Consider the following 26342-nt stretch of genomic DNA (forward strand, 5'->3'; position numbering starts at 1 on the left):
ATGCCGGGCGGAAGTGTGTGCGCCGCGGGCCGCCTTGGTTACCGCGTTCTCCGCCCTTCGCTACGTCATCGCTCCGAGCCCGCGATCCGCTGCCCGCTTGGGCGCCGCCCGAGACCGTGGGGCTCCGGTTGCCGCCCCCTCAGGTAAGGCCTTTTCCTCAGCCTTCGTCCCTTTTTTCCGAGCTCCTTCTGTCTTCTTGCCCCTTTGGTTGCTCTGAAAGCGCTGCGCGGGTTCCACTGCCTCCTCTGCTTTTCGGACCCCGCGATTGCCATACTAACCCCAGCGAGGTAGGGGGGGTCTGGTGCCATCGTCTTGGCGACGGAGGAGGTGTTTCTCCCTTCCTGGGCCACGTGGTGCCCCTAGACGCTGGTATCCGTGATTCCTGAAGAGAGAAGGGAATGCTGGTTGATCCCGACGAGCGGGGGTTTGGACGGCAGCCTGGTTTAAGCAAGGGGTAGGGAGAGGCAGAAGACAGGAGTAGGCAGGCCTGGAGGGGTGGGGCTGGGGTCAGTGTGCACGGCGTGTGAACCCTGGGCGGTGACAGTGGAGAAAGATGTCTTGGGCCCTGCCCCTGAACCAGGAGCCACCATGTTGGTGATACCCCCCGGACTGAGCGAGGAGGAGGAGGCTCTGCAGAAGAAATTCAACAAACTCAAGAAAAAGGTGAGGGAGTGTGTGCGGGTATGACCCAAACTTTCAAAGACTCTACACTGAGAACACCTGGGGTGAGTGTGAGGGGATGGGGGGGGGGGGATTCAGCTAGCTCATACCTGGACACATACCACCTCTCAGTGTAGCTTCAGGAATGGACCTTCTCAAGTGTGTACTTTCTTTTCTCTCTTTTCTATGCAGTCTGCCATGGAGTTGTCTTCCTTTTCCGTGGCTTTTAGTACCACCTAAGAGCTGGCGATCCCAAGCTTGGTTTTTCCAGTTCCATCTAGTGTTTTACTAATAACTTTCACATATCCAAAATTGAAGCTATCATCTTGTCTGTTCAAAACTTGGTCTTCCAAATAGGGCTGACTACATTTACTTCTCCCACGTGTTTGGAATGAAAATCTTATCTCTGTCGTCTGCTCAATTTGCATAGCCAAACATTTGCCAAGTCGTCTTGATTCTTCCCTTGAAGTAATTTCTTCCGTTTACTTTTTCCTCTGTATTCCCTAGACCAGGTCTTTGCTGATGCTCACCTAGCCTGTCGTAATGGTCTCTCAACAAGTTTCTTTTTTTGGACAGACTTCTTCACTCCTATTAAAATGGTGCATTGAAAACACAAAACACTGTCCTTCTTTTTCTCAAAACCCAGTGGTTTCACGTTGTCTATAAAACAAAGCCTTAATCAGGCATCCCTTTCTATAGAACTATTCCTTGATCCCAAAACATGCATTCCCAGAGCTTTCTTATCTCTGCATCTTTGCCACCCTGTTTTCTTTGTCTAAAATGCCCTTTCCTCTCAGTCTGTGTTATGCAGATTGTATCCAGGACCCAGTTAAATAACCATTTGGCATCAGAAAAATCTTCCTTGCTCTCAGCTACAATCTGCACTTATGATCAGTCTTGAAAATTCAACCTAGTCATCTTATTTCTCAGACTGTAAGCTTCTTGAGGGAAGGATCTATGTCTCATAGTTTTGCATATCCCTGTTTCAAAGCAATGGTGTGTTCTTATTAAACATATAGGGGTGGGTGGATGAAGTCTCTAAGAAGGCACGGAGGCTTATACTTAAGTGCAGCTTATATCCGGGGGCTCTGGTCTATGATTGAATGCCTTGTTTTCAACTTGAAAAACATGAGACTGTGGAAAGCCTCTGGAGGCCATGGTTTGGATAGATTAGGTATGGCTGGCTTTGTAGATGATCTGGAGGACTATGTGAGAGGCAGGGCAGCCTCAATGTACCACTCCAGGGGCACCATTTGCATTATTTTCTCTCAGAAAGGTGTCCCCGGAGTGATGTGCCCAGGGGCCTTGGGAGAGGACCTGGCCAGGGATTGGCCCTCACCAACTCCTCTCTTCTCACTCTTGTTCTCAGAAAAAGGCATTGCTGGCTCTGAAGAAGCAAAGCAGCAGCAGCACAGCCAGCCAAGGCGGTGTCAAACGCTGTGAGTGACAGGGGAAGCGGGGATAGACTGGAACTGAGCAGCACGGGCTGACCTCTGTCACAGCCTGGCCAACATAATGCCTCTTTCCCTCGCCACTCCAGCACTGTCAGAGCAGCCTGTGGTGGACACAGCCACGGCAACAGAGCAGGCAAAGCAGCTGGTGAAGTCAGGAGCCATCAGTGCCATCAAGGCTGAGACCAAGAACTCAGGCTTCAAACGTTCTCGGACCCTAGAGGGGAAGTTAAAGGTGAGCACAGGCAGAAAGATTGTTCAGGGACTCCTTGACTTCAGAGGGCATCCTTCCAAGTTGGAATGGAGGTAAGTTTAGGGGGAAAGTAACGCCAGTTTAATCATGGGTAAGTTGCTATACCATTCTGAGCTTCAGGTTTCTTATCTGTAAAATGAAGAAACTGGATGACTCCTAGATTCTCCTCCGTTTTACGCATTCTGTGACTCTAATCCATCATATAGAAGAGCTCCTGGATTGTGTTGCTCTGAGGAGTTGAACAGGCTGAGGATGTCATCAGGTTTAAGACATCTTTAAGTAAACTAACTGCTTTAAGTGTGTATTAAATCTTTTATGTGAAAGGAAATAAAAGAAAAAAAAGATAGGCCAGGGGAGCCAAGAAGAGGGCGAGGGAAGAGGAGCTCCTTCTGCCCCGTGGTTAGGCAGCCTCCTGCTCCCCCACTGAGGTGGGTCTCTACCGTCTTCCCAGGACCCTGAGAAGGGGCCAGTCCCCACTTTCCAACCGTTCCAGAGGAGCATATCTGCCGATGATGATCTGCAGGAGGTAATGGTTTCCAGTTGTCTGTCTCTGAGGGGCTGGGGATTGAGAAAAATGAGAAACCCACATATTTGGGACCACATGCCAGCAACTAGGACTCATCTTAACTGTCCTTGGTTTCCTTTTCAGTCGTCTAGACGTCCACAGAGGAAATCTCTGTATGAGAGGTTAGAGAAAGATAGGACTGGGTCCCATTGGCGGGGGGCGGGGGCGAGGGGATTGCCTGGGTCCTTAGGAGGTTTGGGACTGGAGTGGGAGGAGCTGGGGCTACAGAGGGATTGTTGAGTCTCCCCAGGCTCTGGGAAGACAAGGTAGAGGCCCCCTTTGATCCTCATTGTCTACCTCTCCCCAGCTTTGTGTCTTCCAGTGATCGGCTTCGGGAACTGGGGCCAGATGGAGAAGAGGCAGAGGGCCCAGGGGCTGGTGATGCCCCCCCTCGAAGCTTTGACTGGGGCTACGAAGAACGTGGCGGTGCCCGCTCCTCAGCCTCCCCTCCCCGAAGCCGCAGCCGGGACCGCAGCCGTGAGCGGAACCGGGACAGAGACCGGGAACGGGATCGAGACCGAGACCGGGAGCGGGAGCGGGACAGAGACCGCGATCGAGACCGGGACAGGGACCGGGACCGAGACCGGGACAGGGACCGGGACCGAGAGGGCCCTTTCCGCAGTGAGTGAGCTTGGCTGGTGGGAAAGTGACTTCAGATGAGGTTTAGGTGGGTCCTACTAAACTGGACTCTTAAAGTGGAGGGTGAGCTAGACTATGTCTCGTTACTGATTTCTGTCCTGTAGGGTCGGACTCGTTCCCTGAACGCCGGGCCCCTCGGAAGGGGAACACTCTCTATGTGTATGGGGAAGACATGACACCCACCCTCCTCCGTGGGGCCTTCTCTCCCTTTGGAAACATCATTGACCTCTCCATGGACCCACCCAGAAAGTAAGGATGACAGTGGGGCAGGATGATAGTCCTTGGAGGACCTGGGGTATGAGACCTGAGGGCGGAAGCTAGCCTGTCTCCACAGCCTATAACACTGGGTTTGATTGGGTCCCGAGGAGCCCATAGGCCCTCTACTGACCCTGTGTTTTCTCATCCCAGCTGTGCCTTCGTCACCTATGAAAAGATGGAGTCAGCAGATCAGGCCGTTGCTGAGGTTGGGACTTCCCAGATCTGTTCTTCCCATCCCTCCTGCCATCCTTATATTTTCTTTCTAAAATACTGGGAGCCAGGAGGAAGTCATTTCCTCTTGACAGAGACAGTCTCTCCCTATTTATGCAGGAAACCTTGCATTCTCAAGTCCCTACTTAGTCTGTTCCTAGGATGGCAACTCCTGGAAATTCTCCTTTGGTTTGTCTATAATGTTTCCCCCCATCCTCTGCCCCCTCCCCTCTTCTGCCCCAGCTCAACGGGACCCAAGTGGAGTCCGTACAGCTCAAAGTCAGCATTGCCCGAAAACAGCCCATGCTGGACGCTGCCACTGGCAAGTCTGTCTGGGGCTCCCTGGGTAAGAATGGGATTCTTCCTCTCTCATTCTGTCCCCTACAGCTCACCCCTTTTTGTTCCCCTGCATGTCCCTGGGTTCTGTAGAGGTGACAGAGGTCTGGATTTGTGTGACAGCTGTGGGGATTGGAAGGAGAATCGTCAGGCCTTCTGTCAGTTAGAAGTAGGAGAAGGAGAGAAAAGTATTGAAAACAATTTCCAAGGCACTGACTGGAACGGGGAAAAAGTGGAAGTGACTGAGGTTGGTGAAGAAGGTGAGCATCTCATGCGGCCTTATTCATTTTGAGATACAGTATAGTTGGTTTTATAAAGTAAGCCTTTGAAATTAGGGATATGGAACTCAGGTGTGAGGTAAGGCATGAAAGTGTAGACTAGAGTCATCTGTATCATGGGGTAGCTGCAAAACGATAGTGTTGGCAGGGGAGACTGAATTTCAAGAGAAAATGAGCCGGGACTGGGCTTGAGGAATAGTTAGAGGATATGATGGGAAGCTGGGCTGCGTTCCTCATGCCCCACACGTCCCCAGCCATCCTGACTTGTTAGGCTGAAGTTGAGGATGCTGCAAAGGAGACAGAAGGAGAGGTCATGGGGCCGGGAGCAGCACCCGAGGGGCCTGGGTCATTGCAGCCAAAGGATACAAGCTTTGAGAAAGAGGAAGTGATCAGCGGAGTCAAGATACAAAGCTCCAAGAGAATGGGGGCTTGTATGGGGGGTTCACTCCAGGCCCAGAGTGGCAGGGATGGAATCCTTGGAGGTGGGGTGAAGAGAGGGACACACCAGGGGTAGGGAGGAAAGAGGAAGGGGAAGAGACGGCTCGAGGGAGAATGCTGAGGGCCAAAGCTACACCCAGAATGAGTTCTCCTGATGGAGTGAATAACCCGTTTTACCTGAAATAGATTTTCGTGTAAAGGAGTGGGCACAAGGGAGTTCAGAGCAAGAGTGGCCCTCTGTACAAGAAGGAACCAAAAAGGACCAGCACGTTAACAAAGGACTATAGAGATTTTCTAATTTTTTAATTTTTGGCGTACTGACTGAAAGTTGTGGGTTAACATTATTTACACGTCTCAACAATAACATATGGGGTTTTTCTAAGAACAAAACACTCATTACGGTATTTGCATGTGCCATGATAACAGTGTACACTCTTTTTTGCTGGGGCCATGGGTTGGTAGCCACTGGCCTAAGGGGGCTAAAGGTATTAATAGAAAGGCCATCCCGGCCACCAGAGGGCAGCATGGAAACTGGGCATCCAAGGGCCAGAGGCTAGAGTTGAGGTGGTCAAACTCTGGGCCTCAGGTCTCATCAGTGCCCTCCTTCAGACCTTAATGAATACTCTCCTCCCTCCCTAGCTGTCCAGAATAGCCCTAAGGGTTGCCACCGGGACAAGAGGACCCAGATTGTCTACAGTGATGACGTCTATAAGGAAAACCTTGTGGACGGCTTCTAGGGAGTGGAGCTGGATTCCGTGTGCCTCATCTGCCCCAACGCTGGTCTCAGTAAAACACTGAGGTGGAAGCTCACACATCTCCCTCAGCCTCTGGTTTTTCAGCACTTGGGATTGGGGTTGAGCCTTTAAAAACGGCTGTTAGATTTGATCTCAGTTGTAACAACATGGTCAGTGCACGCTCCCTGCTCCTTTACCCCAAAAGGATCTTGAACACAGGTGTTGTCGTAGTTGTTTTAATTTGCTCTCATGCCCCTTTCCAACAGGAAACCCCTTATAGAAAACCCAGATCCTCATCTTGGAGTTTTTCCTTGAGCCAGGGCAGCACTTGGTAGAGGTTGATGTGAAAGTCTCGGGCGTAAGCAGGTACCTGTTGCTGCCGCTTGCAGACATCCACAACGCCCCAGCTGATCACACCAACCTGGAGAGGGCGAGGGGGTCCCAGGAACCATTTGGTAGAATTCCTTCCTAATCCCAGGGAGCACAGCTACTCCCAGCTGCATCTGAGCTGACCTGGGAGGATTAGACTAGGGGCCCAGCTCAGTCCTTTCCCCTGGCACACAGATCAGACACACAGCCCTAAGTTGGCCAGTTCAAGGAGAAGTCCAAAGGTGAGGCAGGCTCCGCCCTCCCCTTTCCAGCCACATGCAGTGAGCTTTCCTGCCCTTTGGGGGCCATGCTGACCACTTGGCATCTCCCCACAGAGAGGAAAGGGGAAACTCACTTGAATGAAGCGACTCTTCTTGTGAATAATCAGGGGACCACCAGAATCACCTACAGGGAGGGAGAAGCTGTAGGGGAAAAGACTCTTGGGCCTCAGGAACTTAGATCACAACCAAAGAGCCTTCTCTCACCTTTGCAAGTGTTGGGGTCAGCATAGGGAGCCACCCCTCCGGTGCAAAGGAACCTGGGGGTGACTACCTCAGAGACGTCCTTGACTTTGTCATAGCCTGTGGCATGTAGAGCATCCCTCTCACAGCCAGTTTTCTGTAGGTGAGGTGGGGATGCACGCAGGAGAGGAGTGATGAACAAAGCTTGCTTAGGAAGAATTGGGGCGTAAAGGGCCTCAGGATCCCACGTTCCTCACCTTTTCCCCATTCTTGATGTAGACCTCCTTCCGAATCAGTGTCTTCCTATGATCCTTAGACAACTCAGACACAAACAGAGCTTTGATATCCTTTGCCGGGAGCAGCTCTTGCACTGGACAAATGGACAGACTGGGTCATTTCAGCACTCTCCCTTCCCCCATTGTCCTTGTCCTTTGTCACTCAGCAAATGTTCCTCCACCCCTTCCTGTGAGCTAGAGACTGGGCTGGGCATCACCTCCTCTTCGTGCAGCTCCCTCTCATGCCCCCCTTGTCTCTCAGAACCTCACCCTTATGCTACTCTCCCTGAATATGTCTTACTCTGTTGCCGGCACGTGGTTGACTGTGGAAGCCTCAAAGCTTGATTCGATCCCTCAGTGCAGGGGAGACAAATGGGCCTGTTGAGGAGAGACGGGGAAATTCAGGGATGGTGAACTCTGGACCTGCCCCAGTCTTCCAGCCCTACCTCTCCCAGCCTTTTCTCTTTGGGAACCCACATGGCTCACCTGATGGTCTCATCATACTTGAGCTTCTTCTTGAGCTTGATCAGGGCCACATCATAGTCATAAAATTCAGGAATACCTTTTGCTTTTTTCGCATTGAGGTCGTAGTTTGGGTGAAATAGGACTTCTTCTATCTCCCACTCCTGCTTCTTCCCTCCTGAAGTAGGAGAATGGGTACCTCTAGACCACCCACTTCTCTGTAGGCAGTCTGCTGCCTCCATGTCATCCCTAACTCAAGTCTTCCCCATCCCTAACTGGTCCAGTGTGCAAGGGAAGGGGCTGCGTTGAGGTCAGGTGGAGTGTGGGCTCTTGAAGAGTGGGAGGTACTGCCCAGAGGGCATGGCTGAAGCTCAGGATTGATTGGTTGCATCCTTACCCATGCTGACCTTGATTGAGTGTCTCTCGTCATCCACAGTGAAACAGTGTGCCGCTGTCAGCACAAAGTACTCAGACACCACAGCACCCATACAGCTCTCATGTCCCTTCAAAGGACGCTGGGAAGAGAGCGGCAGAGGGAAAGCTCGGCTTTCACAAACAACACCATCTATGAACACTTTGCCCTTCCCCCGACCTTCGTTTCGCCCCGACCTCCCCTCCCATAAGTCCCCGCCACCAGGACACTGCACTCACAGTGACTGAGATCTTGGCCTGCCATGGTTGCTTGTGATAGTCAGTACCTTTCTTGTGCTCCCAAACCATGCCACAAAGACCCAGAGTCCGGGTTTCATCTGGCAAGAAAGGAGATTGTACTGAAAGCTGGAACACTTCACTTCCAAATGGCAGCAGCCTTTTGGGGAGGGACACCTACATGTCTATGGGGACCAGATGCCCATAGGAGGAAAGGGAAGGCAGGGGCACTTGTTTCCTTACATTGAGGGCAGGGAACCACTGTGGTATCGTGAAAAGAACAGGGGACAAAGATCAGAGACCTGGATGTTTTCAGGCCCAACTCTTGCTAACTTGCCATTCCTTGACCTCTCTTGGCCCCAGTTTCCACATCTGTAAAACGAGGGACTTAAGAAAGATCTCTGCATCATTCAGAAGTCTGTGATTCTAAGATCAGGGAGTGGGCAGTACCAGGAAGCAAGAATAGTGACACGGAGGTAGAGAAGGAGGAATGAGAAAGGACTTCCAGACTGCCAGGGCTTCAGGAGGGGTGGAAGAATGAGTGACCTTGAGGGGTCTGGGGAGAGCTGAGCTTCCTGACCATCTCCTTATACCCTTCTGATATCTTCCTACCAAGCATTTGTATGAAAACATCCTCCAGGTTATCTATGTCCTTGAGTTTGAACACGTGTTGCTCTTTATCCTTCTTGGAAGCCAAAGCATTGATGTTGTCTTGGTCCACCAGAGGCCCAACCCCGAACACATAGATGTCTGAGAGAGAAAAAGGGAGCGTGAGGGTCCAGGCCCTGGGGGGCAGGAGCTAAGAAAGTGGGGTGCTGAGTCCTAGGCAACAAAACTCACCCAGATAATCCTCCCTGGGGTTTTTGCGATTTCTACCAATGTCCAGCAAGTCCCGGATATCGTGAATGACAGAGACTGGATCCCCACCCATGTTGTGCAAGCCTGCAGGAGAGACCAGGACCATGAAGGTGGGAGACAAGGAAGGAAGAGGGTCAAGGAAGATAAACTGGCTGGAAGGAGTGACATATATGGCTGAGTGAGCAGGGTGGGGAGGAGATGGACATGAGAGACGGTGTAGAGAAGGGTCCCTCCTCATAAAGGTTCACAGGAAGAGCAGCACTCAGGCCCCCAACCATGAGTCCAGTGTTACACGTGGACTTCAGGGCCACACGCTGGTTTGAGAGGGTGGGGAGTCAGAGGCAGGAGAAAGGTCCCTCTGACCATCAGTCATGAGGATGATGACGTGGCGGGTGCGGTTCCAGGCTTCAGGGAGGTTGTGCACTTCCCTGCTCATCATGTTGTATACTTCCAGGAGAGCCTTCTTGGTGTTAGTCCCTGCCTTCAACTTGTGGTCTGTGGAAAGGGAAGAAATCATCACCTCACCTGGACTTCCAAGCCATCCTTGACCCCAGAGGCCTAGCAGCAACTGAGATCCACATCTGTCAGCTTTTTGAGTTAACTGTCACCCCACTGACTTCCCTTTGACAACAAAGTGACCATCTCAGTTCCAAAGGGTTCCCACCAACCCCCATTTTCCAATGACCCTGCCGCCCATCCGTGGATTAAAAAGTAGTCCTCCTTGTCTCACTGCCCTCCCCACAATGCTCCTGAAACTTCGGACCCCTCTGACCCCAGAGTGAACCTCCCACCATTCCCTTCCCTGACTTCTGACCTTCGTAGTTGATTTGGTTGAGCTGCTCTGTGACCCAGTCTGCATCGCTGCTCTTTTGGTTAGACACTCTGATCAAAACTTTGGGGTCTGTGGCATATGTCACTAGACCATATTTTGGCCTCACCCCATAACTTGCCACCTGTGGGTGAGGGGAGCAAGGGGTCATGGCATTGAAAGTAGAATATATGGCTGGGAGAATTCAGCAGCTTTGCTGGGACAGACAGGGAAGGGCTCAAGGACTGACTCATCACCCTGGGGTTCATGGAGGAGTCTGGGTTAAAGATCAAGGAAGCGCTTCAAGTAAAAGGAAAAGAAGACAGAATAGGACCTGGAGATTTTCTGGGACCCTGTGGCTCAGAGGGGCTGGGAGCACCAGGGAGCTAGTCCTGGCAGGGCAGTGAGGTCCATCCAGGGTCCCCACATTCAGGGGGAGGGGGCCCCACCTTCTCAATGAAGTTGCTGAGACAATTCTTGGCCCCTGTGAAGTTGCGGGACCCAATGCTGTCTGATCCATCCAGGACCAGGTAGATGTTCATGGAGCCCGAGGGGTCCAGGATAATCTTCCTCTTCTGTTGTTCCCCTGGGTGCCACCAGAGAGACTCAGGCTCCAGGATGCATGGTTCTCCTGCCCCTTCTCCATCCTCCCCCCACCCCCAATTCCCCGCCCTGCCTCCCCTCTCTGTCTTCAAACCTGGGCTGTGCCCATCCTCAGCATCAACTCCTTCTATGGTCTCTGTCAGAGAAGACAGGAAGGCTTCGGCCACCTCTGCAGGGGTATCGTACATAAAGGAGTCTGGGAGAAGTCAGAAAGCAGGTCAAATGTCTGGGAGGGTCAGGGACACAGTGATGAGAGATGGTGGGTTTCCAGGGTGGGAAGGGCTCAGAAGTTCTTCGGGGAGGTTTAGAAGTGAGGAAGGAGCTGGGTTGCAGTAGGGGGAGAAGGCAGTGCTCTGGTGTGGGGATGTGAGGATGGGAGAGCAGGATCTGACGTGAGGGTACAGATGAAGGGTCACCTTGGCAAGAAGGCTCCGTTCCACTCCAAGAGCCACCTTCCTGACATGTTCGCCGCTGGGAGCCACGTAGAGTGAGCCCCCGGCTGCAGTAGTAGGTGACACTGTCTTCAAGGCGGTACTGGCTGCCCACCTTCCTTGTGCCAATGGGGATGCCCGGGTTCAGGCAGTACCCCGCTGCAGAAGCATGAGACATGGAGGTAAGGGCCAAAGCCTGAGGCCCGAAGGGCAAGGTAGAGCACAAGGGCTATGGTGCCAGTTCCTCAGGCTGAGGGTGGTCAGGAAGAAGGTACTGTCGTGGGAAAAGGGGATGCTTCTCACCTCCGTCATCGCAGATGGCCGTTTCCCCATCCCACCGACCAGTCACTTGGCAGGTGCGATTGACAGAGCCCCGGAGATTGTAACCATCATAACAGCGGAAAGAGATCTCATCACTCAAATTGTAGTAGGGGGCCCGGGGCCAGTACTCCCCGTTCTCAAAGTCCTGTGGTCTGGGACAGCGAATTGCTTTGGGGGAGGAGAACAAGTAGAAGTTACTGAGACGGAAGGGCTGCCCTTTAGGATATCCCTCCTCGTCTCAGGGACCCTGTCACTGAGAAACAGCGCCTTCTCGGTCCTACAGGATCGGCTACTACCCTTGACCCCTGGAGGGTACCTCAACCCATGAGGAATCCTGCCACTCCCCCCTCCCCATTTCTGAGTGTTCCTTGAACTGCCAGGGCTGCCTGACACGGGGTAAACGCTTAGTAAAGGTTAGCTCCCCTTCATTCTCCCTCCATCCCACCTCCAGCCCTTGCTCATCTCCTACCCTTGCTCAGCCCAACTTGTCAGCCTGCCTGGTCTCCACACAAGTCTAATCTTATCCAAGTCTGGACCTTGGCCACCACCTGCTCCGTCCCTCTGCTGGCCCGTGCCCATCCTCACTGCCCTCCAACCTTTGCATTCGGCCCTCTTGACAATCTTTTTGTCTTGGGTCTGCAGGGTGCTCCAGGATCCCGTGGATCTGCAGGTACGAATCTGCACAGGGTATGGGTAGAAGCCAGAAGGACACAAGTACTCCAGTGACTGGCCCGCCTTGAGAAGCCGGAAGGAGCCACCTTTGATCTCTACTCCCTCCAGAGAGCAGGGGCTTTGGGGCCCGGCCTCAGGCAATGGCGTCATGCTCACACCTAAAGAGAAAGGCTGGTGAAGCCCAGCCTCACAAGGCCAAGGACGGATCCTGGGGGCAGCAGGGGTGGGGGGAGGGGGGCTGTGACCTCACTTACCTCCACACAAGAGACCCAGGATCAAGGGTACCAGGCAGAGTTGGGGGCTGCAATTGCTCCCCATGGTGACGGAAGACAGGAGAGAAACTGGGGCTGGTGGCAGGATGGCCTCTCCTGGCTTCTGCTGCGTGTCTGCTTGGCTCGATGTCCAAGCTGCAACTCCAGACCTGAGCCTGGTCACGCTCCCTTCCCCTGCCCCCACAGCCTCCAGCCTTTTATGCAATCTGTGTTCTGGCACCTGCTGTTCGCACCACGCACCCTACCCACATCACTTCCCGGAATGTCCAAGCGGGAGGGCCCCACTGAGCTGCCAATCAAGGAAACAGAAACTGCAAAACCCCACCTTTTGCTGCCCAAGGTCCAGGACTCTGCCTGTCAACACCTCCTCTCAGCTCCAGTTCCTCCCCAACAAGCCCAGACCTCCCCCTTGGGGACTAGATATAAGGCCCTCACGGGCTCCCCTGTTGACTCTGTTATGGAGCAGAGTCCAGCCATTGTTTGTCCAGCAGGGTCTCTGACCTGCCTTCTTGCCGTTCCTGGAATCATTCTGGCCTCTCTCTCCCCCCAGGCCAGCCCCCAGGCAGAGGCACAGACAGATGTGGAAATCATTGATTTTTATTAATTTCATAACCGGGTAATTCCCTGTGAAAGTGGAAGGAGAGGGAGGTAAGTAAAGCAGAGGGTGGGGTCCTCACTGGCAGGAGAACCAGGGGTTCCCCAGCATGGATGTGCCGCTGCTTCGGGATCCTGGAAGCAGGGATGCGCTCAGAGCAAGGCGTGCGGATGGGTCATGTAGGCTGAGGGTGGACATTCGGTGGTAGGAGACGGGAGAGATGGCAGGTCCTGGCGGGACAGCAAAGGGCTCAGTGGCCATGATCAGAGGGGCAAAAAGTTCAGGACGCCCTCCAGGTGCTGTCTCAGCCAGGGCTGCAGGTGGAAGAGACTGATGTGGAAATCTCGTGGTGGTGGGACCCTGCCACGGGGCGCGCTTTTGCGGGAGTTCTTGTCAGAGCTGCCACAGGGGTTGTAGAGACCCCAGCTCACCAGGCCCACCTGGAAGAAGGAGAGGTTGGGGTGGGGACGCTGCCCCGGTCCCAGCCCCAAGCCCCAACCTCCTTAGTTCCTTCCAAGGCCTGCCTCGTGCCTCCACAAGGCCAAGATCATGTAACTCCAGTCCTGTGAGCTTCCCCCCCTCTCCTCACCTGAAAAAACCTGAATCTCCGCTCAAGGAAAACTGCTCCCCCAGATTCTCCTGCCAGAAAGGAGGGACAAGAGACTGTCATCCTGACTCTCATCACTGCATCAGGGCGGTGCACCGGTGTCCTGGCATGCAAGCCGGCCAGAGGGACACAGGTGGCCTTCCCCTCAGGAGTCCAGACTCCAGGGTGGGGACTGGGGGTGAGAAGTGGGTGGGGGGGCTCACCCTTGCAGGGATTGTCATCCCCCTGCATCCCACTGCATAGGAACTGGTCTGTCACCACCTCTCTGACATCTGTCAAGTTGGGGAACGTGGTTTTGTCTTGGGAGACGACCTTGACACAGTTTGTCCACTGCAGTAGGGGTGGAATAGGACAGAAGGATGGAGTGAGCAGGCCCAGGGGACACCTGGCAGTGCAGCTCGGCCGGGAGGAGGGGTGACTTGGAGTCAGATGGAGAAAGCAGTCAGAGCTAGGGGATGAAGGGAGACGTTCCGGGAGTTGCCACAGGGGGATCCCATCCCCCCACAGCATACTGGACCCGAGACCCTCACCTCCGACCCTGTCTTGAGGTTAACCTTCAGCTTGTTCCCATTCAAAGCCACGAAATGAGCAGGAATGCTCAATTTGTTCAGAAGTTCACTCTCTACAGTCAAGGAAAAGGATGTTAGTGCTGGTCCCTTTACCCAGCATCCAGACTCCCGACTTGGGAACTGCAGCACAGCCCACGTCATCAACCCCCAAGCCCTGATCCCAGTTCTTCATGCACCCTAAGCCCAGCGCTCACCGTGGTCTCTGCAGGTGCTGCCTGGAAGTCTCCGCAGAGCCAGATTGGCCCCCACCGTGCAGGGAAGGCAGATAGGCCTGAGGAGAAGGACAAGGGTCACAGAGGCCCATCCTTGGTGTCCCCTCCTCCAGCGCTCCCCAGAGCACTCTCATCCAGAGGGCACCCTCCCATCCCAGACTCCGGCACCTGGCGTGGGTGGACATCTTCACTTTCTGGGCCAGCTTTAGCAGAGCTATGTCATCGCCATAGAACTCCGGGATTCCCTGATTCTTCTTGGCAAAGACATTGAACCCCGAGGAGATCACCGCCTTCTCAATTTGGAATTCTTTGCCCCACTGGGAGTTGGGATCCCCTGGAAACAATGTGGCAGATTAGGCTGGACCAGGGCTGCTGAAGGGGCCAGAGGCTAGGGACAAGAGGTGGGAGCTCTGCCCACGGGGTCGGGAAGCGGGTGCAGGCCCTTCCTTACCCACGCTGACCCTCCACAGGGAGTGGTCCTCGGCGTTGCGGAAGCAGTGAGCGGCTGTCAGGACCCACTGGTCCGAGATGAGGGCCCCTCGGCAGGTCTCCTGGCTCTTGGGCTGCAGGGGAACAGGTGATCTTCAGGCACTGCTGTGTCTCTGGCTCATGGCCGCTGTCACCTCTGGGATCCAAGCCCCATCCCTCCTTCCTGGTACCTTAATAGTGACATGCCAGGGTGTCCTCTCCTGGGCAGAGGCATTGGCAGACATGTTCCCTACCCCACAGATGGTGTCCGTGAGCTGGGAGACATCTGTGGGTGTGAGGAGCAGATGGTGAAGGAGGCTGGGGAGGGACACTGTGAGCGGTGCCCTTGGCCGGCTCCACACTGGCCACAGCGCTCTGGAGGGGGCGAAGCACACTCACCCAGCATGTGCTCAAAGACCTGGCTCAGAGCCTTCACGTCCTTCAGAATGAAGGCGTGCCTCTCGCCATCCTTCTTGGACCCCAGCTCGTTCAGTTCTCTCCAGTCCACATCCAGGTTGCCCACGCCGATGGCATAGATGTCTGATGGAGAGGAAATCACCGGAATCTTGTGGCTGAGGGGCTACTCCGTGACAGAAGACTGTAATTTTGCACTCGCTGCATCTTACAAAGCCCTACATGAGCGGGATCCCCCTCCCTCCCCCCACTACCTACCTCATTCCCTACCACTCCTCCCCCTTCACTCTCTTCCAGCCACATGGCCTCCCTGAAGTTCCTCAAATTGACAGGCACACTCCCACCTCAGGGACTTTGCATGAACTGTGTCTCTGCCTGGTTCACTCCTCCTCCCAGACTTCTACATGCCTCACTTTCTTACCTTTTTAAGTTTTGACTCAAATGTCACCATCTCAGGGAGGCCTTCCCTGCCCTCCTTGTGTAAAACTGCAATGCCCCAGACACTTCGATTCCTTCCCTGCTTCATTTTATACCTTAGCACGTGTCACTATCTACCGTGCCATATGGTTTCCTCATTTATTTTGTTTGATGCCTAGTGTGGATAGAATTGTGTCTCCCCAAAAGATATGTTCAAGTCCTAACCCCCAGGACCTGTGAATATGCCCTTGTTTGGATATAGTGTCTTTGTGGATATAATCAGTTAAAATGAGGTCACACTGGATGGAGGCAGGGGTGGGGAGGGGTGGATAATCTGATGCCTTTATAACAATAGAGGAATCTGGACACAAACACAGAGAGAGAGAAAACCGTGTGACAACACAGAGATACACTCAGGAAAGAAGGTGATGTGAAGACAGAGGCAAAGATTGAGTGATCCGGGACTTCCCTGGTGGTGCTGTGGTTAAGAATCCGCCTACCGATGCAAGGGACATGGGTTCGAGCCCTGGTCTGGGAAGATCCCACATGCTACGGAGCAACTAAGCCCGTGTGCCACAACTACTGAGCCCGCGCACCTAGAGCCCGTGCTCCACAACAAGAGAAGCCACCGCAATGAGAAGCCCGCGCACTGCAACGAAGAGGAGCCCCCGCTCGCCGCAACTAGAGAAAGCCCGCGCGCAGCAATGAAGACCCAATGCAGCCAAAAATAAATAAAATAAATAAATTTATTTTTAAAAAAAGGAAAGATTGAGTGATCCTACAACAAGCCAAGGAGTGCCTGGGGCCACCAGAAGCTGGACATGGTAAGGAAGGAGTCTTCCCTAGAGCCTCCAGAGGGAGCATAGCCTGGCTGATACCTTGATTTTGGACTTCTGGCCTCCCGAACATGAGAGAATAAATATCTGTTGTTTCAAGCCACCCAAATTTGTATAATTTGTTGCCACAGCCCTAGGAAACTAATACATTGCCCCCTTCCAGAATGACATCCCCATGTAACAGGCATTTTCCTCTGTTTTGTTTACAGCTGTATTCTTAGAGTGATGCCTGGCCCAGGAGAGGCTCTCAGTGAGTACTTTCAAATGACTAAATGAATAAGAGGAACTCATGATGTAGCATGGAGGCAAAACTTCAGATCTGGTCTTCCTCTGCAAAATGTCGGCTCTAGGAGAGGGTCCTGGAGCCATCTCTTCCCACAGGAGAACCTGGGCCCACACAGCCATCCACACCAGCCTCTGAGCCAGCGTGGGTGCCAGTCAGAACTGCCCTGGGGTGGACCACAGAGTCTGGTCTTCTCCCACCCTTTGTACCCCTCATGGGCCTTTTTTGCAGTTATGATGGGAACTGGACAGTTATCACGCCCCACGTGTTTTCTCTATTTCCCTGCAGTTCCTGCCTCTTTTTCATGAGGTGTGTTCAAGCATTTAACTCTGGCCCAGTGACGCTAAGGAGTTAGGGAGTGGAGTTTGTGTTTTGCCTTCCTTAGGCCAGAGTTTTCAAGAGGAATACGCTTACCTCCAAGGGGCAGGTGAAGTGGGTGGCATGAACAGAAATGAGAGGACCCAGGGGTAAAGTAAAACTTGGGGCCTCAAAACCAACTGCCCTCCCTTATCTGGAGCATTTCTCTTTGAAGTTCTTTTCCGGTCAAAGGTCAGTGCCATTTTTGTTTAGTCTGAATTAGAGGAACTGTTCTTTCAGAGACTGCAACTGCCAGAGGCTTAGTTATCTGCACTGCTAAGGGAAGAAAGGCCAGGAACAGTCCCTATAAGGAATCCAGACCTTTTCTTCCTGGAGAGGTTTGTGGAACATAAGATGGTGAATGAAAACGACGATGACGATGGTGGTGGCCGCTACTGCACACTGTGTTTGTCTGTGCCAGGCAATGTTTGAGCATTTGCCCTTATCGGCCAGTGAGGTAGGTCCTTGTACTATATCCTTACAAGTAAGGAAACAACCCATGGCCACAGCCAATCAAAGATGAACCCAAGTTTGAAACCACGGGCAGTTTGACTACTCTTCAGTGTGACACTCGGCTGCCTTCATACAGAACAATACAGACTGGGGTCGCGATAGAAATACAGCCAAGATGCTAGAAACCCTGGCTGTGGGCCCTGGGCCCCCTGCAGGGCAGCACAGATGGGGCTGGGACGGAGGCTCACCCAGATAGTCTTTCCTCTTCTGGTTGATGTTCAAGACCTCCTTGATATTGTCAACAGCCACCTTGGGAGAGCCACCCATGTTGGACTTTCCTAGAACAAGGAAGGAAAAGAATTGTCCATCTGGGTGATGTATCACGATTTCCCCCAGCCCTGGAGGAGAAGGGAAGCATTCATCCTGGGAAACTCAACACCTACACTCCCTACTCGAGTTTCAAGATACATTATTTACTGAAGTTCTTTGGCACTGGGCCGGGGGCATCCTACACTTTATCTCATTTGATTCTCATGAAGCCCCAGTAAGTGTGGGTCTACTCATTTTATAGACAAGAAATCTGATTTCTAGAGGAGCCATGTAATTTGGACAAAATCAAGAGATAAATGGCAGAGCCCAGATCCACTAGCCAGTCTGCCCTTCCATCGGTGGACCTCGACATCACTGGTCCAGAGCCACGCCTCCCCATCCAGCTCCCTCTATGTGACCTCCCAGGTAATAACAATAACTAACACTTATAATCATAAAGCACTTTTACACAAAGTACTTAAATTGCTCTTCATAAAAACTGTGTAAGGGGACTTCCCTGGCAGACCAGTGGTTAAGACTCCGTGCTTCCACTGCAGGGGGCGAGGGTTCAATCCCTGGTCAGGGAACTAAGATCCCACATGCCGTGCGGTGCGGCCAAAAAAATTTTAAAAAATAAACAACAACAAAACTGTGTACGGAAAGGAGGGCAGCTTCCATTATCAATAATTGCTGTGGTTGTCATTACCGTCATCATCGACACTATTTCTACTTTATAAATAAGAAACCAAGGCCCGAAGTGGCAGGGAGAGAACCAGAATGCAGGTCTCTGACCCCACATTGCTGCTCCTTCTACTATGCCAGACTCACTCACAGAGACGACGATACCCACCATCTGTCAGAAGGATGATGGCATGTCGGATTTCCTGCCAGGCCGCCGTGTTCATACTGAGCCGTTGCATTTGGTTATTCATCATGATATAGACACAATTTAGGGCCTCGTAGATGTTGGTCCCGGTTCCATTTTCATGGTCTGGAATATGTGAAGGCGAAAAACTCTCTTAGAAACTTCCCACCTACCACCTGGGAGAAGGAAATCACTCTATTTTCCCCAAACACTGGAAATGCATTTATCAATAGATTTGATAAACACAGACTTTTGATATCCGGTTAGAGATTTGGCATCATTGCCCGTTCAGACTTAATTTCCCTTTAGAAATGCTCATTGCATAACCCCACTAAAGGCCATCCTAAAATCCCAAGATTCAAAGATGGGGTTTCCAAAGAAAGTGGGTTGTTTCAGCCATCTGCTACCTACCACCCAGGTAGTTTCCTAATGACATGAGGAGACTATGGAAACCAGACCATGTGGTTCTGGCTTCAGGGAGGAGCCAAAGACCTGCATGATGCATTTGGACATGTAGCACATGCGAGTAAGCCCGGAGTTGGTAGGAGCTGGGACTCCCCGACCATGAACCTGACTTGGAAGCCACCCCACCTAAGGAACCTTAGTCCCAGAGCCCTGGGACTTGAGTGCCACCAAGAAGCCTCACTCTCTCTCAAACTTGTCCAGTATCTCTGCAGGCACAGAGAGCTCATCCCCTGCCCCCACTTCCATCACCTTCATTTGATGACATCATACCTTTATAGTGGGTGTTTTCCAGACTGTGGGCCACTTCAGTCACATCCCTGGATTTGTCGTCCAGGACAGACATGATAACTTTGGGCTTTGATGCAAAAGTGATGATGGCGACACTAACCTTGATCTCAAAGCTGAAGATCTGTGAAGGGCAAGTGAGAGGTAGTATGAAAGGCTCCCAAACCAAAGGGGAGTTGGTAAGGGAGCCAGCAAAAGGCCCTGGAGGAGGCAGAGAGCCTGGACAGAGTCTGACAGATGCAAGGCCCTTGGAGAGTCCCTTCCTGGGAAACGGTTGCTTGAAGAAGCCAGGAAGGTGACACTTGTTGGTCCTCTCCTCTCTTTGACTGGCTCACTCTTCATTTAATCCTCACCTCAATGCTGTGAAGGGTCGTGATGGTCCCTATTATATAGATGAGGAAGCTGAGGCTTGTTACCTTGCCCCAGATCACACCACTGGTAAGAGGTGGAGGTAGAATTCAAACGTATCGGCCCTTGTCTGTCGAGTTTTGCAGCCTCACGGCTTAGTGAGTTACTTAACTTTACGTCTTAAGAGAGACACTAAGGAGCACAAAAGCTGCCTTCTTTCAAATGTAGCTGGGAGGGAAAACATATATCTACACAAACTATTGTGAAAAGCATAACTACCAAGCAAAGTCCTGGCAAGGAATCTGAACCAAGTGTTTCCAAACTCTTCTGTTCATGCACCTCGTCAGTCGAAACATTCTGAGCACGTACCTCAATATAGGTATATGTATTTATAAAGTATACTCATACTTATAAAGTATATCACTATTTAAATATATTGTACACATTTTAAAACATATAGAAAATATTGAAATTTTAAAAGGAAATTATTAAATATTAAGGTCTTAATTTAAATTACAATCATTCACCATGGATACCAGTATTTTCCTGCCACACGCCAGAGGATTATTTTGGGTACCCCTCTGTGAAGACCACTGTTCTAGATGATGAATTCCTGGAAACTGGGGTCTCAGCCTTGTTCATCTTTGGGGTCCCCCCACACCCAGAACAGTGCCTGACATAGAGTAGCTACCCCAACAGTGTTTGTGGAATGAAAAATAGGATCCTCTAAATTAAATCCGTGATTCCTGCATGGCATGTGTATAATCTGGGAAGACTTCTTGGAGGAGGTGGGCTGTGATTGGTATTCTGAGGAGGGGAAGGAGACAGAGACCGTGAGTGCAGGAAGGCTGCTGGTATGTGCGAGCTCCTATTTCCTGACCCTGTCCACCAGGTGGGAGGCGCTCTTCTTGAAGATTTCAAAGTCCTCTTCCTTCACACTCTGAGATGTGTCCAGGAGCACGTAGAGGTTCAGGTGACCGGAGCGCTGGATTTGTATTTTGCGGCCCACGTTTTCTGGAAGAAATGTGGAAGGGGAAGATTCAGACCCCACCTCCTACCCACTCTCTTGCCAAGGCAATCAGGCCCCTCTACCTCCCCTCCAGTCATCTCAGCCCCGCTGAGCCCACCGGAGGCTCCTGGCCCCTCGGAAGCTTGCCCCTCCCCTGCTCCTGCCCAGCACCCTGCCACCCCCACTTCAAGCACTCACCCTTCTTCTTCTGGGTGGGATTGGTAGTTCCAAGTAGGTGGGACAAGGAGGTGCCCAGGGCAGGGGCCACATCCTCGGGAAAGTCGTAAGAGTAGGGCTCTGTGGGGAGAGCCACTGGGGTCAGCTTGGGCGAGGGGTGGGGGCCCAGGAGTCTCAGGAGGGTCAGAGCAGCTACTCACGGCGGCAGATGGGCTCCATCCCACTCCAGACCCCATCATCCTGGCACTCTCGCTCCGCAGACCCCGTCAGCACCAGATTCGAGGAGCAGCGGTAGCTGACCTTGTCCCCAAGGCCGAAGCGAGACCCCGTCCGCACTGCACCCACGGCAATGCCCGGGTTGGGGCAGTGGCTGGCTGTGAGGAGCAAAGGAAGATGGAGGTGAGCAGGGACCCGCCTCCTCAGCCTCTGGGTGCTGCTCACACACCCTCTCCCACCAGGCTCTTCCTCCTCTACAGACCCTCAGAGCCTCTGCGGGTCCCTTGGCCTCTCCCTTGGGAGACACCACAGCTGTGCTTCCCAGGTGTGTGGATAGAAAACCTGAAGTAGGGAAAAAGATTTAGAACTCAGTGGCCCAGTTGCCAGCTAAAGCATACCAATCCCAACCCAGGGACTCTGCCTGTATCCGTCCCAGAGCCTCAGGGAAGATGCTGGCTTCCTCAGGGAAGGAGTCCTACCCCTCCACAGAGAATATCTGCAAACAATGAGACATCACTACACACCCGCCAGAACAGCTAAAACTGAAAAGATGGGTAATTCCAAGTGTCAGAGACGATGTGGGACAACCAGAACTGTTACGTTGCTGGAGTGTCAATCAGGAAGCTGTTTGCAGCCTCTTCTGAAAGAAAACATATGCCAGCGTGTGACCCAGTAATCCCACTCCTAGATAATATGCTCAAGAGAAATAAGTGTCTAGTGCACCCAATCACACATAAGGATGTTCATAGAGTTTTACTTATAATAACCAAAAACTGGAAATAACCCAAATGCCCATCAACAGGAGAATGCATAGATAAAGTGTAATATGTCATGGAACTACAAAGCAATAAAAAATAACAAACTGCTGATACACAGGAAAACATGGATACATCTCACAGGCAGAATGCTGAATAAAGGAAGACAGATGCAAAAGAGCACATTTTGTATGATTCCACTTCTATGAGGTGTAAGAATAAGCTAAACGAATCTGTGGAGACAGAAGTCCGAAGAGTGGTTACCTTGTGGGAGGGGACAGGAAGGAACCTCCTGAGATAATGGACCCTCGGTCTTGGGTGGTGATTACGTGGGTGGATACACATAAAAGGATACTTGAGGGTATAAAAGTTCATCAAGCTGAATACTTAAGATTTGTACGCTTTAGGTAGTTTAAACCTCAATTTTCAAATGAATTATATTTATGTTTGAATAAATGGCTATTGTCAAAGAATCAAGGACATAAATAGGGAGCCAACAGCTGGGCACCAGGTGAGGGTATGGTCCTGCCATCTCGTGGACTCTGAATCTTCTGTATTATGTATTTAGAGCTGTGATCCAGGAAGCTTCCAAAGCCCACAGGCAAATGTGGCTCCAGGGAATCCCAGGAACCCCACTTCTGTCAAGCAGAGCCCCCCCATCTTTCACAGGGGCAGTAATGACCACGACAAAAGTATATGTGGCACTTAGCACATTCCAGGGGCTGTTCCAGATGCAACTCACTTGATCCACACGGCAACCCCATCAGTCACTACTCTTACCATCCCCATTTTACAGATGTGAAGACTGAGGCACAGAGAGGTTAAATAACCTGCCCAAAGGCTGTCAAAATCAGAGCCGGGCTTGGAACCCAAACTTGCTCTCGAGGCAAGGCACCTAAGCGCAACACTTGATTCCCTTCATCATATCTTCCCTACAATAGCCCAGGGCGTCCAAATACCAATCTAGCTTTGAGGCATTTGGAAAAGCTGGACTGAGTGTTTGGAGCCTTTATGTTGGATCTGAAGCTTAGCACCAACTTCCTTGAGCCAGGATCCCCACAGGCCAGAGATGTGTGATTATAGACCTCAACTGACCAAAATCTAGGAATATGATTTTGGCACCAGAAACACCAGGCCCCTGTCCCCACAGAGGCTCCCTGCACACATATCTGGCTCCAGGCCTCCTAGGAGACCCCTGCCCCCATGCAGCCATCTGTCAGGGCACTCACCGCCGTTGTCACACACAGCTGTCTCCCCATCCCACATGCCATTGGGGCGACAGTGCCGCACGGGCGAGCCCCGCAGTGTGAAGCCATCCTCACACTCGAAGCTCAGGTTGCCGCCCACAGGGTGGGACCCCAGCCGTGGGGTGTATATGCCGTTCTCAAAGGTAACAGGGGCCGGACAGCGAACAGCTGGAGGGAAAGAAGGGCATGAGAATATAAGGATGGAGGGATAACACCTGGGCTGGACACCAACTGGGTGAAGTTCAGCTTGGATGCATGGGAAGAGCCAGCTGGTTGTCAAAATATTAGGTTGATGCCTGTGAAATTGCTACTTTTGGCAGTTGGTTGAATATTGGCAGTTTCACACAGTTGAACCTAATAGATTGAGAAACAGCCACTTCTCTCAGCCCCCTGAGGGCCATGTCCACCCCAGCCCCTCCCCTGGGGTCCTCAGACGTCCCATGAGTGGATAACTAGAGGGGTGACTCCTGGTACAACAGGGGATGCCAGGACCATTCAGCATCCATCCAGAATGGTCAGTACTGTGCAGTTAATTGTTCAGTATTCTAAAAATCATCCCTGGGCTTCCCTGGTGGCACAGTGGCTGAGAATCCGCCTGCCAATGCAGGGGACACGGGTTCAAGCCCTGGTCCGGGAAGATCCCACATACCACGGAGCAACTAAGCCCATGCGTCACAACTACTGAGCCTGCGCTCTGGAGCCGCGAGCCACAACTACTGAAGCCCGTGTGCCTATAGCCTGTGCTCTGCCACAAGAGAAGCCACTGCAATGAGAAGCCCGCGCACCGCAAAGAAGAGTAGCCCCCGCTTGCTGCAACTAGAGAAAAGCCCGCGTGCAGCAACTAAGACCCAATGCAGCCAAAAATAAATAAATAAATTTATTAAAAAAAAAAAATAATTCGCCTGCCAATGCAGGGGACACGTGTTCCATCCCTGGTCTGGGAAGATCCCACATGCTGCAGAGCAACTAAGCCCGTGCACCACAACTACTGAGCCTGTGCTCTAAAGCCTGCGAGCTACAACTACTGAGCCCGCGTGCCACAACTACTGAAGCCCATGAGCCTAGAGCCCGTGCTCTGCAACAAGCCACCGCAGTTAGAAGCCCGCGCACCACAACGAAGAGCAGCCCCCGCTCGCCACGACTAGAGAAAGCCCGCGTGCAGCAACTAAGACCCAACTCAGTCAAAAATAAATAAATAAATAAATTTATTTTAAAAAAATCATCCCTGGCTTTGGTACCCCACAATCTACATCAGAGCCTGCCTCTGATGCCTTGCTATTGGGCAGTTGACATTTTCCCACTATTTTGAAAAGCCCTGTGGAAAAGAAGCTTTGCCACCCCATCTAGTCATATTAAGCCCCACCCTGAGCAGACTAAATAGAAGTCCTGGGGTGGCCGCTGGCGGGGAGCCTCACGTTTGCAGACCGCCTTTGTCCGCTGGGTGGATCTCGGGAAATGCCACAGTCCATTGCTCTTGCATAGGCTTGTCGCCACCGGGTATGGGTAACGGCCCAGGGGGCAGGAGTAGGTGAGGATACTCCCAGGGGCCCAGCCGTTGCTGAGGGTGAAAGTGCCCCCGGAGATATTCACGTTCTGAGGGCAGGAGGGAGTGGTCGTAGCCAAGCCTGTGAGCATGGGGACACGACACAGAAATGGAGAAAAGAAGGAAGGCATGGATAAGAAAAGGAAAGCAGAAGAGACTGTCCATTTCACACATGGAAACTCAATCTGGGTAGCACTGGCCTTGCCCCACAGGACCCCTGCATCCCCCCTCCCCTGCTCCTACCTGGGTACAGGGGCAGCAGGCAAAGGACGGCCATCAGTGGGTCCATGGTGTCTGCCTTAAGGGCACGGAGAGGCAGAGAGCCGGGAGAGGGAAAAGGTCATCTGACTTCCCGAAAACCAGAGCTGGCTCAGCAGCTGCTTTGCCTGCTGCCAGAGAAAGAAAACTAGGGAGTGGCAGAAGGTAGGGGGGATGTTCTCTCATTAGGAGAAAAAATAATCAGGGACTGGGGACTGAGCTGAGGGGGTGAAACTTTCGGTCTGTCTCCCTAATCCTGACACATCCATAGAGTCAGTTGATCTGCACCACAGGCTCTGCACACTGCTCCCCACTTCCACCGCCTCACAGACACAAGTGCACGCATGCTCTCACATGAACAGCCTAACGCACACAAACCCACAACCAACCGAGATATTGCAAAACGTTTTATTTAAGTAAAGTTTCAGTTTTCTTTTGGGTTTTCCCAAGTGGATTTTACTTCCTCTAAGTCTAGAGTAGTACTGTCTTCTTGAACATAAACCCCCAAGGGATTAAACTAGAAATTCTTAGAAATTCTTGATACTTAGGAGGATTCACTATCCTTTTCTTCCCTGCAGTCCTTCCGCAGAGAGAATCTAGGGAGAAAAATGAAATCAATATTTAGTTTTAGAGACTGGAAAAATATTGAGAATGTTTTTACGGGAAGTCCAGTAGATAAAATCCCCAACTTATAAAATAAATAAATCTGGGGTTGGTTATTCAAAGGAATGAAAGTATTTTTGGATTTGGGATGTGCCTTTAAATTACAACTTGCCTTTTGTATGAAATGCAGAAAGCAAAGAAACTCTAAGCTAGTGTGTTAGCCTCCCCATCCCACAGAAGTCTCTTTAATATTTGTCAAACAATGTGGGGTGTAAGTAAATAAGATCAATCAAAGATGAAGATGAAACGTCTCTGAAGTGATCAGTTACGTTTATGAAAACTCTTTTGATTTACAAATAACTTCTCAGAAACGCACATACACAAAGTGAACATACACAAAGTCAGTTCCTTGGACAGAATCAACTGAATGCAGGAAGACCATGACACCCCTGGTGTTGGGGGTCCCAAAGCTGCCGCTGCAACTGAGCTGCTGGTGCCTCCCCTGCACCCAGTATCTGTTCTCCCTCCTTCTACAGTAAGAGATGTTTAGCAGAACACACAGTCACCCAGCTAAAGACTACATTTTCCAGCTTCCCTTGCAGCTAATGGCCAGGTGACAAGACTCTGGCCAATAGAATGTGAGTAGAACTGATGTGTGTAACTTACAAGTAAGGTAAGTAAAGTAACTTCCCCCCAACACACACTCCCATGGGCTGGAATATAAATCTGATGGTGACTCAAGAGCAATATCCTGGGGATGATAGAGCAAAGAGACAGAGGAGCCTGGGTCCCTGACACTGTGTTGATGTCATACCAGCCCCGCCCACCTGCTCGGATTTTTACAAGAAAGAAAGAAACTACCTTCAGAGTGGTGAGCATTAGAGACGTTCTGGCTTCATCTCCTTTCAATCACATAGTAGGTTTGAACTTCCCCATCCACTTGCTTTGGCCAATGAAATGTGACTGTAAGCGACATGGACTACTTCTAGATGGAAGCTTTATGAGCCAATGCAGTCTTCCTCATGCTCTCTTTCCCTCTTTACGGCACG

General features: G+C 51.8%; 3 protein-coding genes across 4 annotated transcripts; 1 reads left to right on the forward strand and 2 right to left on the reverse strand.

The window, feature by feature from the left end:
* Positions 1-9: 9 nt before the first annotated feature.
* Positions 10-6040, forward strand: NELFE (negative elongation factor complex member E). Of its 2 annotated transcripts, XM_082346147.1 has the most exons (11): positions 10-143; positions 581-663; positions 2030-2099; positions 2201-2346; positions 2816-2890; positions 3014-3051; positions 3237-3550; positions 3673-3817; positions 3977-4031; positions 4280-4382; positions 5728-6040. In XM_082346147.1, exons 2-11 carry the CDS (start codon positions 589-591, stop codon positions 5823-5825), a joined length of 1119 nt encoding a protein of 372 aa, XP_082202273.1. In that variant the 5' UTR covers positions 10-143; positions 581-588; the 3' UTR covers positions 5826-6040. The 2 variants fall into 2 exon arrangements, with proteins under 2 accessions (XP_082202273.1, XP_082202272.1); XM_082346146.1 differs by lacking the exon at positions 3977-4031.
* Positions 6041-6042: 2 nt separating this feature from the next.
* Positions 6043-12216, reverse strand: CFB (complement factor B). The gene is made up of 18 exons (XM_082346136.1): positions 11985-12216; positions 11655-11888; positions 11041-11226; positions 10723-10896; positions 10401-10502; positions 10153-10289; positions 9710-9848; positions 9259-9390; positions 8878-8979; positions 8650-8787; positions 8041-8138; positions 7787-7904; positions 7414-7567; positions 7229-7305; positions 6910-7022; positions 6677-6809; positions 6547-6596; positions 6043-6243 (listed from the first exon to the last, which is right to left on the reverse strand). Exons 1-18 carry the CDS (start codon positions 12046-12048, stop codon positions 6097-6099), a joined length of 2298 nt encoding a protein of 765 aa, XP_082202262.1. The 5' UTR covers positions 12049-12216; the 3' UTR covers positions 6043-6096.
* Positions 12217-12583: 367 nt separating this feature from the next.
* Positions 12584-24736, reverse strand: C2 (complement C2). The gene is made up of 18 exons (XM_082346139.1): positions 24676-24736; positions 24305-24514; positions 22872-23057; positions 20872-21045; positions 20693-20791; positions 20366-20499; positions 19123-19261; positions 18373-18513; positions 17462-17551; positions 14853-14993; positions 14645-14739; positions 14437-14548; positions 14154-14319; positions 13968-14044; positions 13735-13826; positions 13408-13534; positions 13187-13236; positions 12584-13037 (listed from the first exon to the last, which is right to left on the reverse strand). The coding sequence occupies exons 1-18, from the start codon at positions 24719-24721 to the stop codon at positions 12861-12863; spliced, it is 2256 nt and encodes a 751-aa protein (XP_082202265.1). The 5' UTR covers positions 24722-24736; the 3' UTR covers positions 12584-12860.
* Positions 24737-26342: the final 1606 nt, after the last annotated feature.

This window comes from Balaenoptera borealis, assembly GCF_965194805.1.
Source record: "Balaenoptera borealis genome assembly, chromosome: 12".
Classification (NCBI taxonomy): Eukaryota; Metazoa; Chordata; class Mammalia; order Artiodactyla; family Balaenopteridae; genus Balaenoptera; species Balaenoptera borealis.

Bases quoted from the DNA above. Each gene is read 5' to 3' on its own strand.
- NELFE (XM_082346146.1), top strand. From the start codon at position 589: ATGTTGGTGATACCCCCCGGACTGAGCGAGGAGGAGGAGGCTCTGCAG. The intron at 2,891-3,013 runs GTAATGGTTTCC...TTTCCTTTTCAG, and splicing joins CCGATGATGATCTGCAGGAG to TCGTCTAGACGTCCACAGAG. The intron at 3,818-4,279 runs GTAAGGATGACA...CTTCTGCCCCAG, and splicing joins TCCATGGACCCACCCAGAAA to CTCAACGGGACCCAAGTGGA.
- CFB (XM_082346136.1), bottom strand. From the start codon at position 12,048: ATGGGGAGCAATTGCAGCCCCCAACTCTGCCTGGTACCCTTGATCCTG. The intron at 10,503-10,722 runs GTGACCCTTCAT...GACTTCTCCCAG, and splicing joins AACGGAGCCTTCTTGCCAAG to ACTCCTTTATGTACGATACC. The intron at 7,306-7,413 runs GTGAGCCATGTG...TCTCCTCAACAG, and splicing joins AAGTATGATGAGACCATCAG to GCCCATTTGTCTCCCCTGCA.
- C2 (XM_082346139.1), bottom strand. From the start codon at position 24,721: ATGGACCCACTGATGGCCGTCCTTTGCCTGCTGCCCCTGTACCCAG. The intron at 20,792-20,871 runs GTGAGTAGCTGC...CTCTCCCCACAG, and splicing joins GATGGAGCCCATCTGCCGCC to AGCCCTACTCTTACGACTTT. The intron at 14,320-14,436 runs GTAAGGAAGGGC...CATTGTTTCCAG, and splicing joins CCTGTGGAGGGTCAGCGTGG to GGGATCCCAACTCCCAGTGG.